Consider the following 13601-nt stretch of genomic DNA (forward strand, 5'->3'; position numbering starts at 1 on the left):
GCGTCTCGGGCCACCGATTCAGTTCAACAAAGAACTGTGAGGCTCTCAGCCTAAGCATTAATTGCTGTCAATATCGACTTCTCAAAGCCGTTGAAGCGACAGATATTCGTAAATAATTTAGTAGTGTTTAATAATTACTCGGGACAAACGAAAAAAAGGAGATATAACGCGTAGGCATTGAGACTGCTGATACCGGGTGTTTATTGTATAAATTGCGAAGGGAACACTTGAAGATGCTTGACAGCCTTATTTTAAATATTAAGACCCTCGACAGCCCAGCACACTATATCATCTGAAACACGGATATGAGATACGATCTCATTCAACGTATGGCCTGATTGGAACGACATGTGCCCTGGATGGACTGACGTTGTAAATATTAGGGACCACACATTGAAGTGTTTGGGGAGTCATGACTTTGCCGCAAAAAGAAAGCAGATGCGTGTTTGGCGCAAGCATGTAAATCTTAGATAAATTTGACGCAAAACATGAAATTATCCATTTAAAATTTGACGATGATGCAAAGTGCCTTAAGCTAATCTTGGAAGGCAAAAGCGGCAGTGATCCGCGTTTTCACGCGAGACGGGTATAAGCAATCGTTTTTCGTGAGCTCCAGAGTTTGGTTGATAGAACGCGAATATGTGTTGGTTGTTTCTGCCCCGGTGTTCAATCTTGGCTGACCGCTTTATTACACCTACAAACAAGGGACACCATACATTAGTTTGGCGGAATTCGTAGCGGCGACTGTGTCGCGGTCTCTCTAGTTTAATCTCGTGGCAACAATATAGATCGACTGAGTCCAGTGGCTTCCAAAGCAAGACCGTGTAGAGACTGGTGACTAGCCTCAATATTTGACGCGATATATAAACCTGATGAGTAAGCAAGACCGTGTGACTCTCTCAGATTGTGGTGCGGTAAAGTTCCACAGGTTGATGGCAGCTACATTTCTGTTTATAAAAGGAGATGAAACTATGCAGTCCTAATGGATGTTGTCTCATATCTTTCTTCAAGAAAGAATTCCTTGCTAAACAGAGCATCCTTTGTTGAAAAATCAGGAGCTGAACGCTTTGTCGCTTTAAAAGGAACCTGCATTGCACCGAGCGCAAGTTATTCTCGAGGGTCCAAGGGTTCTTTTGATATTTAGTTGAGGAATACCAAGTCATGAGACAAGATCCGATTCCCCGAATCGAGGAATGTGTGCTGATACTGGCCAAATACTATGTATTTAGAGAACAGTGAGAGAACATGTTCTGGTCAATCCTGGTTCTGTTTTCCTAATTTGCTGGAAAGAAAAATAAACTGCACGTGAGAGATGTGACACCACCCGTGCTTCAGCGAGTAATTCTTACACGACGCTCCAGGACTGGGCTTATCCTGCGCTGATTGGCCAGCGCTAAAGCGAGGTTTAATCGCCAAATTGTGTAACTATTCACGCGCGTTTTTCATATACACAGACCAGCTCTGACACAGTATTGTCCATAGCGAGACTGAGTACGGAGAATCGGGTGTGGGCATCTCATTAGATACTTGGAGTGGTGCTGGTGTGTATGCGCTTAGGCAAGCCGATTTTTACTATAGAAATGCGTCTTTGGGATAACAAGATTATATTTCTGGGATAGTTTATCAAAAAGTACGGTATGCGCGCCAAATTTGCAAAGATTAAGTTTAATGTAGATTGATTGGTGCTCCAACCCAAACAAGTATTAAAGACTAGGCCAGCTTGTTGCGGAAGTATACTGCTAAATGTGCTAACATGGTAAGGCCTCGCACTATTTTTTCAAAGAATATATCAGATGGTACTACTATGCACAGAGGATAAAATTTTCACGGCTCATGGAGAAAATATCATGCGCACATTGACTTTGGCCCTTTTGAAACTGCCTTGGTCAGTTCATGTCGTATGTGACGATATGACCTTCGTCATATCCTGCAATTTTTTTGGAGCAAATGGTGATGGGCGCGATTGTGTTACCGCGTTTCAGTTTTATCCGGCTTCATTCGGGGTGTGTGGAATATCGAGCTCACAACAAGCAGCGATTTGCTGTGCTATATAATCTATGTTAGCATGTAATAAATAATTGTATTAGACTTGGAATTTGTCGGCTATTTCTTAATCATCAAGAGTTGACAAATTGGGATAAACCCCATGATTACCCGCAGTTATTGTTAGATGTTGTATCGTTGAATTTGAACGGCTGCCATACCGACAATAAGAGTACGCAACACTTGGACAAAGTCCATCAACTCCTTCTTGCCCTGTTGGGCGGCAAGGAAACGCGATCAGACGCGATATGCCTGGTTAGGCGGCGAAAACACTAGTAAAAGCTGCAGCTTCAGCTTCGTATAATAGGAGAAGTATCTACCGACTTTGCAGGAACCGGGAGAATGGTCAAAACCGCCGTAGCTAACGGAAAGAGTGCTGACCTTTTGGCCCGTTTCGCACTTGCGTATATGAACGCTGAATCCTCTTCCTACGTAGTACTCACAACGCATGCAATTAAATCCATCAAGGCGTCTGCCTCGGGGAGAGTCACGCAACGAATAAAATCTAAATTGTATGTGTCCTTATCATGAATAACACCACATGTTGTGCGGCAAGCGGATCCATATTGTAATATTGCAGAGCATGACTTTTTTGATATATTAGCGCTCGAAAATACTTCATGTCATATCTAAGTTCAGCTTTATAAGACGTTATTCAATAGTGACACGAACGTAGCATTCGACTGATGGCTAAAGGAATATGAACACGATATAGCTATATTTTGGGATGCAGAAACGTCTGTTCATTGCTAAATTAGGGTACAAATTTTGGTTTTGTGCTTTTGTGCAAGAAATTTGACGACGATGTCGCTGTGCAAAGCTGCAAAGTCTGTTTGTTATCACTAAAGTCCTAAAGCCGAGCAGGTGTAGCCTAAGCCTAAAAAGAGCATACTACGTGGCAGCTATTACGGCATAGAGAGCTAGGGGCTTCCTCATTGCATTTGAGCTGGAGAGAGTTTGAGTAGTAATGCGATCATACCCGTTGGAATGGATCGAAGTTTCACTGACGATCTGAAACGATTGGTTTGAATCCGGTTTGGTTTCGGTTCACACATTAGCCTTTCAAAATAGCCTGTATAACAGCCATTTATGTCGAGCCCGAACGTGATTCAAGAAGATTAGTGAGGAGCTGCTCTCCGCCAAGGTAATTTGCATCAATCTTGTGCGAGAAACTGGCCAAGCCAAATCACTTTGGTAAGACGCCCGAGTATGACCCTTACAAACTATGCTGAAGTGGTTACGGCTTCAATTGTCACTAATGTACATAAATGCGTCTTTGGTGCCGACAAGATTCAACATCAGATATACTTTAAGGGAAGCATGATATCTGGGCAGTACTCTCAAAAATCAAGGCCATAAAGATTGGCTAGTGATACTCAGAAAAATGTTTCGCGGTATTTCTAGCTGGAACGTCTCCATACCTGAAAGGACTTAGCACGATGCTAGAACATCAGTAAGCCCATCTCTCAGAGTGATGAGGCGTCCTTTCGGATATGTGCCTAGTTTATGGCTCTTTATTGAGTCAAACATTTCTGAAGCTGATGTCGGTGTTGCTCACTTCCGTCGCTGGGACTACATGATGCCTACGCTGATACTCTTGTCTTTATTTGCGATTAAATTATCTTCGTGAGCGATTAAGTGAAGGCTCTACCAGCGAGTGAAGCTTCAAACATAGTGATTTCTGTTGTCAATCCGTTTGCTGGATTGAAGCGGGCATCAAAGGGGTCCTGGCAGATCGGGAATCAGACAATATGGACTCTTCGGCGCCTTCACCATCATCCTGCCTCATTTTCCGATCAAGATACGAACGGCTGGGCTGAGCGAGCTTCTCCGCCAGCATGAAGCGACTTTAGCAAGCCGGCTTATTATAGGTTTAGATTGGCCAAGTCGAACGGACCACGATACCTTCTTTCGGCTTACCATAGGAGCCGTGTTCGAGAATGCCGAAGCTAACTATTTCGACGATGAAGCGGTCCAAACCACGGCAAAACGCTGTGTCAGGACGCTTTTCGACTACTCGTGTCAGTTTGTAGGCGGTCAGGCTACCATTTTCCTAAACCATTCGATACAATTAAGACAGGTTTTCAACTCGCTACCGACTTCATCGTGGAAGAATCCAGCGCTTTAAACATGTAATACTCTGCGCTCCTTACTGAGCAGACAATGACCCATCCAGACGCCTATTTTGAGAGTACTCAGTCATAAGATGCAGGTTGATCCCTCTAACACCTAAATAGTGAGAATAGAGAAAAATGACACTATTGAGGTGGTCTGTTCATGACGAATAAAAAAACGCGGTTTTCTCATGGTACGAATCAACACCTTATCGGGAAACCCACCGCATCACTATTTGTTGCATAGAGTTTTTGTGATAATTTACATGCTCTACAAAGACTACTTCTTAATTTTTGGGTGGAGGGCAACTTTCACGTCCGCAGCCTCAGTCACTTCATTCACCATTATATATATATATGTTTGTTAACAACTAGCGTAGCTATAAAGCAATGTAAGTTGCGTGCGTCATTTGTTGCAGCTAACTCAGCTGAAGTGTCGCACTGTGACATGATTAAGTAATTTCTCCGCTATCTGGTTAGACCCTACTATTTGTGACTGCCTCCACATGATAATGCCTTAGAGACCGCTTCGATCTTTGTCAAAAGGAACAAACCTTGAAGAATACAGCGAACAACGTGCCAATACTTCGTGACGTAAACAGCCAACCGTGTGTTTTTATGCGCAACTCAAAGCCTTCCTTGTCTTCCGAGGTTTGCTTTTAGGCTCTCAGCAAAAGTATTGCATTTGTCTCGGACAGTTATATGCTCCCAACCGAGACTGTCGCTGCTATTTGTCCACACCACTAGTGCTTCTGACTTCCAGCAGAGACGGCTACATGATTTATCTGAGATCAGCTAGGAGAGGCGTGCATGGCACCAAATTTATCACCCTCAAGCGATCAATAGTAGGTAGCCTTTCAGCCAGCCCAGACAGATCAATCGCACCTCACAAAATCATTAGCGCTCCAACCTTTATGAGGTTAAAAGAATCATCAACGCTTTTACGATTATCAGCATTGCGAAACGCACGGACATAATATTGATACTTAGCCTACTTGCTGCATTCAATTTGTTCTTTCGTTTTTCTAGGATAATTCGTCGTACACTTCTGAATCTATCGGAGCTTTCCATGGCTTCACGAAGTCCGATAGGCTAACCTCAACCACTGATAAGCCCATCGGTCTCAGATAGTTTCGGTTTTGTCAGAGCCGGACCCCACACGCTTGATGATCGCAAGGTGTAGTGAACGTCATTTTTTCGATCGATGAAAATGACCAAGCTCGGCAATTACCCCGCGAGAGTCCTCTCGATCAGCTCCTCGTGAAAACTGGATGTTTCTTGCATTCGTTAGTGAAAGTTCGAAAGGGAAATGAGTTTTGTTAATTTTGCAGACTCAGCACCTTAGCTGCTGCTGAGTAGGGATCATTTTTCCTCCTCAAAATGGCTTGAAACCAATACCTATGGTGCGCTTACTGGCTTCTACTTCCAGTACCCGTTCGACCCTCGTAGCACAAAGTTGTGCTCTGCAAAAGTATTTGCTTTCTTGAATGAGGCAAGAGAGTCGCGACGGGCTCGGTGAAATCGCACCCGTCGTAGACCCTCCATGAAGTAATTGTCATCACCGCCCGGGAGAGGAAAGGACGCGCTTGCGGCGATGAGCATTTTTAACCCCTAGACATAGTATGCTAGCTAGCATCTTATTTCATCGGGTCCGCCTTACACCTTGCGAGCATTGGGACATATGTCGCTTCAAATTCTCCATTGTGGAGATGCCTCTTCCACAGAGTTATTGCAGAGTAGTGCCTATTCCTGCGTGCAGATTCATAGCTTGACGACGGCAAGCAAGACTTGCTGCTGATCCCATGGAGCATAGCTGAATTCATGGCCATTTCAACTTTCCTTGTCCATGATTTCTGCAATCTAGAGCTGAATGAACAACACCAGCAAAATCACGACGGGTGCCATCTGTGCTTCCACCGACGCTCGGATGGGGGGCACTTGAAGGTAGTTGGTCAACGCCCCTGGCGAGTAATTTCAGCATCTGGCCCTTTGGACTGCCAGTCCCCTGACCCCGTCGGGACCAACAATAGACATCAGCTTCCCAAGCGTGTCAATAACAACGATAACAAGAGCAATATGACTTGGTTTGAGGGATAATATCTCAAAGAATGTATATGAGTCTTTGCTTATTTATACAGACTGTTTCAGATGCCAATTGAAGCAGCGACGTTGGTATTCTATGAATAATTGCTGAGATAATACACATTCGATGTTAAATAGACATCAGCAAGCTCCATGATGTGAAGTGTGAGTTGAGCGACGATGCTAGTATGACACAAGCTCGATCCTTTACGTTCCATTTAAAGTGCATTCTATATTGAATAATGAATAAGTCATGGAGATACTGCAAGTGACAAGAATTATTTCCTGAGATATATCAGCCCGTTGAACTGCAACCCCTTTATCTCTACCGCAACAACACAGATTTCTGCTTCAATACCCAGCAAAAGATGGACACAAATTCGACTTTTATCACATTTTACTGTGAGACTTCGAATCAAGGCTTATCAAGTGTGAGGCACGTATCCACCAGGGAGCCTCAAATTTCAAATATTGAGGCAGTAAAAATTTATGCGTACCGCTGGTTTTGGATTTGGTCCCGGTTGTTTTGGTCCCAGTTGTTTTGGTCCAAGTTGTTCTGGTCTCAAGATTAAGAAATAATTATATTGCTGTATACCTTATAAATTGACAAGTAAAGTTTTGTCTTGTAAGTTGATCTAAAATTCATAAAATACAATTTTTTTCAAAGTGAGCAGCAACTGTAGAGGCAACGCTCAAACGTTCTTTACCTCCATATTCATGATAGACGTGTCGCAAATTACAGGCTCAAACAGCGCCCAGTAATCATGGGCTCAGGAAAAAATTGAGCAGTAGATACCATCAATGATATCTAAAACTAAATCTCATGTTCGTTTCAGCGTTCAATTTGTATGACTAGAAGGCAAGTAATGGATGCAGAAGCCGAGGTGATGGATATAGATGCCAAAAATAGAGAAGCCTAAAAAAACGGCCTTTGATTAAGGTGCAGAAAAGCAGCTTATAAAGTCCGGGTTTGATGGCTAATCCATTCGAAAATACACCGAATGATCTAAAAATTGTAAGAACCTGAGATCATTTTACTGAGAAAATTGATATCGTCCAACACGATACTTTAATCCTGTCTGTACGATCTACAAGTCGGTTAACAGATGCTTAGCCTGGTAGTTGTTGTTGTACCATTGTAGAACCTGAGGCTGAAAGTATTAATACATAGATGTTATTTTCCTCCTCGGTATTTGATTTGCTGAAAACAGACTGCCATGTCAAACATTATCCGTGTGTGGTCTATAGCAGAGGAGTGCAGTAATTTGCCTAACCTGAAAGGTAGTAAAAGCAGCTCCTTAAAGAACCAAACTCATGGCTACGTTAGACGAAGATTGGGAAGAGTGGACACCCGAAAAAGGTTCATTTGTTAATCACATGCTTGCTGGTTCGGCCGCTGGTGTGGCTGAGCACGTGTCCATCTTCCCCATCGACACTATTAAAGTGTGTGCGATATTATTTCTACATTTATGATTGCTGCACTCATTCTGTAATTGAAACTTTAGACGCATATGCAGTGTCAGCGATGCGCAGTGAATATCAATCCACACCAATTGACGGCCATACAGACGGCCCGCCAACTTACAGCAGCGGAAGGACCACTTCGTCTTTTTCGAGGCGTCAGTACCATGTTAGGAGCCAGTCTACCAGCCCACGCCGTGTACTTTTCCGTATTTGAGGCGGCGAAAAAATCGCTTGGAGCAGATACGAACATGCTGACACCTATGGCTTCCGGCTCAGCAGGTGTTATCGCTACTGTCTGTCATGATTTCATAATGACCCCCATGGATGTATGTCGTCATGTTTGTTACATCGACTTTGGCTTATGGGTTGTTTGGCAATCGTATGTATTACAATGTTATATTTACAGGTCGTGAAGCAGCGACTACAATTAGGATATTACAAAGGAGTAGCAGATTGTTTTAAGACGGTGGTGATTAATTCTGTGTCTTTGCCGCATTATTGTTGTGAAGGAAGAATTTACACGGTAAATGGTACTGATATGCCGCAGGTTATAAAGCAAGAAGGTTTGCGCGCACTGTATATCAGTTTTCCTACGACACTCTTGATGAATTTGCCATATAGGTGCTTCGAACGATATTTATACGACGTATGACAATTTTTGCTAACTTTTGATGTCTAATTTGTAAATTTGTAGTATGATCATGGTGTCGGCGAACGAAACTTTTAAGAAAGTGTTGAACCCGTCAGGAGAGATAAATATCTTGGCATATATTGCGTCTGGTGCCGCAGCTGGAGCATTGGTAAATTCGCGCAATATTTTTTTGCTGGGTAAAATGGAATACAGTCTCACATATTGAGCACTTCAATAGGCTGGCGCATTGACAAATCCACTAGATGTAGCCAAGACCCGATTGCAGACTCAATCTATGATGATGTTGGAAGAAGCTTTGGTAGGATCTTGTGCCTTTGATTTTGTTAAGCTTTCCGAAACCAAAGCTCAGGTTCATGTGCACTTCCGATTACTTACTTTTCTATTATCTTGTATGCTGTAAAAATATCCACAGTGTCCATCCCGAACTCATTGTACGCAGCTACAGACGCGTGGTGGAACTATAACAGTTCCGCCTTCATGCTCAATAAATAGCCATTCGGGGGTACGCTGTCGTCCATTGTACTAAAAAGATTAAAAAAATTCTCACTATTATACCTCTTATATAGGTGGAACGGGCAGAACCTGTTTTACGTCGGCAATATGGTGGACTCATTGACGCGCTTTTCAAAATTAAAGCACAGGAGGGTTACGCAGGATTTTTCCGGGGAGTTTACCCTCGTCTATTGGTACACGCGCCCTCTGTCGCTGTGTCATGGACAACATTTGAAGTTTTGAAAAAGAATTTGGATCGGATAAGCGTTGGAGACGACTAGTACATTTTTGTCCATGAGTTTATGCACACTATAGAGACTGCTGAGCGCTGGACATGCCCTTAGAGGGAAACAAATAGAGTTACAATAAAAAGCGATTACGAGTCTGTTCTTGCAACTGGATCGAGGTTTGAAACGTCAAAAACATTACCTTTTGGTACGTAAAAGAGCTTAATAATCCATCTGATGCTGGTGTAGTTTAATCTCTTCAGTGGCAATGAATCTGTTATTTATGGTGGAAATTTTTTTTGGTCAAGATAAGGAATTTCACTTGTCATCAACTGCGGCGGGAATGAAAGACCTGGCAAACCACTACAACGAACATAGTCTGCTTTTTGCGTTCGGTGTAACCTTACTCGAACGTGCATTAACAGATTTCTCTGTTGATACCTTTTCTGATTTTGTGTCGAGGTGATGACCAATCTGTAAAGCAGGGATTGGCGTTGCGACATATCAAAACATTAAAGATCAGGGATGGAAGTTTTCTTCGAATGCGTGACTCTACCAAATGCAATTCGATGACAACTCGTCAACGTTCGTTACTCGTACGCATTGGTGCAAGGAACCAGTGACGGTGACATGTAGAGTGAGGCAACAGCATAAAGAAACATAATGAAGAAAGAATGAATATTTCTTCAGCATTGATTGGTACAGTATCCTTTAGTCTTGTTATCGAATCTTCTGCTTGTTCAATTACAATCACAGCTAATTTCGACACTAAACCGATTTACAACAAAGAAAAGCTATTGGATGCCCCTAGCACCTGACTCGGTTTGCAAACGAGTGAATACTGTTTCTCAACAACGAAGGCTATATCACTCAAATCATTTCAGACTGACAAAGAAGCTACTTCACTGTCAAGGGCCTTACATTTTGACACGAAGACTAGGCATCAAAAGTGCTGCTTCGTTCTTGACTTGCTCTCATTATTGCGATGAAATAGAGCAGTGTTCTTTGATATCCATGGCTTACAGATACATCTTCTACTTTTGTAAGGATTTTATATGACATTTCTTACATTTGATCATCAGCCATAACTTTCTGCTCTTACTGCTTCAAGGTGATCAAATGATCATCCATATCCTGCTTTCTGGAACAGTCTTCGTCATAGTGATGCATTTCTCAACCTGTTACAAGAGGTAATTTGAAATAAATTAAAGAAAGATTGCAAAATTTGTCATCATATTCATCTACAAAAGCTGTGGCACCAGACTAGTCCGACCATCTAAAAATTTCGGCTTGACATTTGCGTCGTCTGATGTACCACCCACAGTAGCTCGACACAAAGGACAAGAACGTTCGTGGTCAAACCATTCAGTCACGCACTCTTCGCAAAAGATATGCGAGCACGCGAGCTTGACAGGTTGACGCATTCTTTCGTAGCAAATTGAACAATCTGGCGAACCAGATTCCACCACTTCATCGTGTGGCACATACACGCCAAATTCGAGTCCCAACTTCTTAAATGAGCGCGCTAGAATAATAATACGTCGGCCTTGGGCTGCTAGTATCAAGCCCTGTAAATCGAGCACTTTTTAGTAAAAGATATCACGGAGCCGATATTTTAAAGTTAGCATACCTTGATCACAAGGTAAGCAAACGTGAATACATCGGCCATGAATTTGGATGCACAGACTTGGTAGAGACTGCACCACGGGATACTAGCGAGTAGCGACCGGAGAAAGATAGAGCACATTTCAATAAGTCCGTACAATTTTCGCTACAGCCAACCCTCAAATAAATATCCACATCCTATGCACAGACCAATTGCACCAAGTGCGTACCTTTCTCCGGTAAAAAGCAGCAGTCGACACTTTGTCTTGTGCAAGCGGAGCGACCATCGTCGAGCGTTCGTCCTCGTCCTCGCCCACTGTGATGATTGATGCATGTTGCTCCACACTAGTTCGTTCTTCCTCTCTGTACTTTCGTTCACAAAGAACTCGATCCGACTTAGCACCAGCCACAAAGGCCTTCACAATAACGCTCCACAATCGAATTAGAAAATCTACACATTTAAAGTAGATAGTGATCAAAATGACGAATCCAGTCAAATAATCTTCACGTATAAAATACCATCGTTGAACACATACCGTTGACAAGTACTGTCCAAAGCACATGCCAAAAAATTTCTCCAGATGATTTTAATTCATTGCGACTGCTGCTACCTTCCGTAACATCAGAGTGAAGTATAGGCAGTGGATTGCGTTGGCCATCCACCGAGCAGAGCGCCACCATATTGATTGCACACATAACGACAATTCCAACAAGATGCCACGTGTTAGCCTTATCTTTAAGCGCAACTTGCGCTCGCAATCGTTGATCAAGTCCCATAACTGCAACTGTACCGACACCAAAGACTAAAATGCCTGTTGCGTGTTGATACGCAAAGTAGATGAAAAATAGTGCGATAAATGGAAGTGAATTGTGGCACCGTCGAAAAATCGCCTGCAGCTCGTCCATTGCCGTCTGTTCATCGTCGTCCTCGTCTGAATTTCGAGTCAAATTTCCTTCTTGAGCGATTGAAGTACCGTCACTTTCTCTTGAATTATCTGATGCAGTCATTTGACCCACTCCTTCTTCTGATGCCGATCTGGTGTTCGAAGATGTGTCCGAACTTATATTCAGTGTATAAGCATCTTGATCGAGTAGCGTCCTCTCTGTTTCATCTTCTTGCGCTGCATTGCCGTTAAAATCTGTTCTTCCGCCAGCAAAGCCTCGCCAAGGCGGTGTCTGGTTGTTAAGATCCTGTAAAAATTGACCAAATGCAAGTTGTGGTAGTGCCTGGAGCAATCGAGAGGTCACGGCGTCCCCACTGACGGGAGTGCTCAATGCTGTAGTCAAACGTGTTGGAGATTCTTCCGATGCACTGCTGTTGCGTTCCGTAAAGCCACGAACGAAGAGATCATAAGGCGTACGTCTGTCGGTCTCGGTGTCTGAGCGAGAGCGCTGCTCACGGCTATGGGGTCGTGCCAATGTGTCATTAATCGAGCTATCGGACACTAGCACGCCCATGGTGGATCGACTAGCAATCAGCTCAGATGGTGATTGAGCAAATCCAACCGACGTCGTGAGACCTGTCTGCGCTTCTTGCTGCGTACTCACAACTGGCACCTCAATGTGAAGAGGATGCGTGTCGGTATTGACACTCGAAGCACCGTTGATCCTTTGATCCATATCGAGGGTTATTTATACACACTGCAAACTTACTACTTAGCAAGCTTGAAACTGGAACTATTTTCTGCACAGTTTAATGATAGTTGTCAACTATTCTATTTGCGAAATTCATTTATACAATTGTCCTTCGGACATAGAGCGAGCTTCAGAGTATTTAGAACGGTAGAGCATTAAGCTGGTACTAAGTACGATATTAGAGATGAGTAATTCAAAGCATTTTATAAGAAATCGTGAAAACATATGTAAGAGCTATTTATTACTTAGAATCTGGGAATATCACTTTTTCTAATCGCGCCTTTTGAACTAAATGCGAATGAGTATAATTTTCATATTATGTATGCTTTATAGGCATTGCACATGAAGGCGCATGGTAAGCTTTTGGTGTTACTTGGTTCTGGATAGATGTCATAAATGGTGAACAAGGCTCGGAACTGTGATAATGCGCTAGTAAGACGCCATCAGGAAAGTCTCAATCAGACGTTGGTAGAAATACCATTAGCTTCTACAGATATAGCGCAAGACTGCTTCTGCAATGCATTAAAGTATTAAGTGGTATAGATGGAAAACTCTCCTCCTAGTTCACGAGACGTTTACATGGTTATGTACTCGGCCGTGCTCAAAACTGAGCAACCGTGAGCTGCGCTAACTGTCTCCTGGTATGGAGGTCTAAGTATCACTGCCAAGGCTTTCCGAATACACTCAACTTCTTTTGAAAGAGCGGTAGCAATAGCGGCAATGTGTGAACAGTTTTCGATCCCACGAGCAAATTATGATTCGGAAGGTGGAGTTCTATTCGAACGTCAGAGATGTTGAATTCAGCCAAACCAACTGCCAACAAGAATTTCCTTTTGACTGCTAGGCAGCAGCTAGGTGTTGAGTTTTCGAAACTACCAAGTATTTACGCCATGCGTCTCTCCTGTTCATGATTAAAAGGCAAAAAGGGTCAAGCCCCCATACACTACCAAACTGTTGAGCCATCGCTGCGAGATGTCTAGCCCTGTTGTGGCCGACCGAGAGAGAAATGAGTTCTATCATACCTTGTGGTGGTCGAGATCACTGTTAAGCGAAATGTATCAGCTTACTGTAATGAGTAAAGTACTGTAGTATTGTGTGGATATATGGTAGCGGACATCTTAACTCTACAACTGTCTCAATTGGGTTCTGCAGGTTTAGGAGGCCGCGCAAGTATTTTTTTATTTTTTTCGTGATTTTTTTCAATCAAGATCATCTAAAACAGATTGCGGTATAATTCGATGGCCTTTGTAACGACGTACTGCATATTCTATTTGACGCTGTGTTAAG

The 13601-nt window shown here is 43.0% G+C and overlaps 6 protein-coding genes across 6 annotated transcripts; 4 read left to right on the plus strand and 2 right to left on the minus strand.

The window, feature by feature from the left end:
- Nucleotides 1–1161: 1161 nt before the first annotated feature.
- PHALS_04023 (uncharacterized protein) lies at nucleotides 1162–1597 on the plus strand (the record flags this gene model as incomplete). Its single annotated transcript, XM_024722024.1, has 2 exons — nucleotides 1162–1235; nucleotides 1483–1597. The coding sequence occupies 2 exons, from the start codon at nucleotides 1162–1164 to the stop codon at nucleotides 1595–1597; spliced, it is 189 nt and encodes a 62-aa protein (XP_024573143.1).
- Nucleotides 1598–2471: 874 nt separating this feature from the next.
- Nucleotides 2472–2722, minus strand: PHALS_04024 (uncharacterized protein; the record flags this gene model as incomplete). The annotated part of the gene is made up of 2 exons (XM_024722027.1): nucleotides 2472–2659; nucleotides 2716–2722. 2 exons carry the CDS (start codon nucleotides 2720–2722, stop codon nucleotides 2472–2474), a joined length of 195 nt encoding a protein of 64 aa, XP_024573144.1.
- Nucleotides 2723–3517: 795 nt separating this feature from the next.
- On the plus strand, nucleotides 3518–4171 carry PHALS_04025 (uncharacterized protein; the record flags this gene model as incomplete). The annotated part of the gene is made up of 2 exons (XM_024722028.1): nucleotides 3518–3669; nucleotides 3778–4171. 2 exons carry the CDS (start codon nucleotides 3518–3520, stop codon nucleotides 4169–4171), a joined length of 546 nt encoding a protein of 181 aa, XP_024573145.1.
- A 3174-nt stretch (nucleotides 4172–7345) lies between these two features.
- On the plus strand, nucleotides 7346–9540 carry PHALS_04026 (mitoferrin-like protein; the record flags this gene model as incomplete). Its single annotated transcript, XM_024722029.1, has 11 exons — nucleotides 7346–7357; nucleotides 7451–7499; nucleotides 7567–7682; nucleotides 7745–8029; nucleotides 8110–8324; nucleotides 8398–8503; nucleotides 8573–8653; nucleotides 8768–8857; nucleotides 8922–9113; nucleotides 9192–9282; nucleotides 9383–9540. 11 exons carry the CDS (start codon nucleotides 7346–7348, stop codon nucleotides 9538–9540), a joined length of 1395 nt encoding a protein of 464 aa, XP_024573146.1.
- PHALS_14976 (uncharacterized protein) lies at nucleotides 9539–10251 on the plus strand. The gene has a single exon (XM_024722030.2). It carries the CDS (start codon nucleotides 9876–9878, stop codon nucleotides 10131–10133), a length of 258 nt encoding a protein of 85 aa, XP_024573147.1. The 5' UTR covers nucleotides 9539–9875; the 3' UTR covers nucleotides 10134–10251.
- Nucleotides 10252–10315: 64 nt separating this feature from the next.
- PHALS_04027 (hypothetical protein L916_17454) lies at nucleotides 10316–12299 on the minus strand (the record flags this gene model as incomplete). Its single annotated transcript, XM_024722031.1, has 4 exons — nucleotides 10316–10642; nucleotides 10705–10845; nucleotides 10910–11130; nucleotides 11216–12299. The coding sequence occupies 4 exons, from the start codon at nucleotides 12297–12299 to the stop codon at nucleotides 10316–10318; spliced, it is 1773 nt and encodes a 590-aa protein (XP_024573148.1).
- Nucleotides 12300–13601: the final 1302 nt, after the last annotated feature.

Source organism: Plasmopara halstedii, assembly GCF_900000015.1.
Source record: "Plasmopara halstedii genome assembly, contig: Scaffold_247, whole genome shotgun sequence".
Taxonomy (NCBI): domain Eukaryota; phylum Oomycota; class Peronosporomycetes; order Peronosporales; family Peronosporaceae; genus Plasmopara; species Plasmopara halstedii.

Coding starts and splice junctions, on each gene's coding strand:
- PHALS_14976 (XM_024722030.2), top strand. CDS start 9,876: ATGCCCCTAGCACCTGACTCGGTTTGCAAACGAGTGAATACTGTTTCT.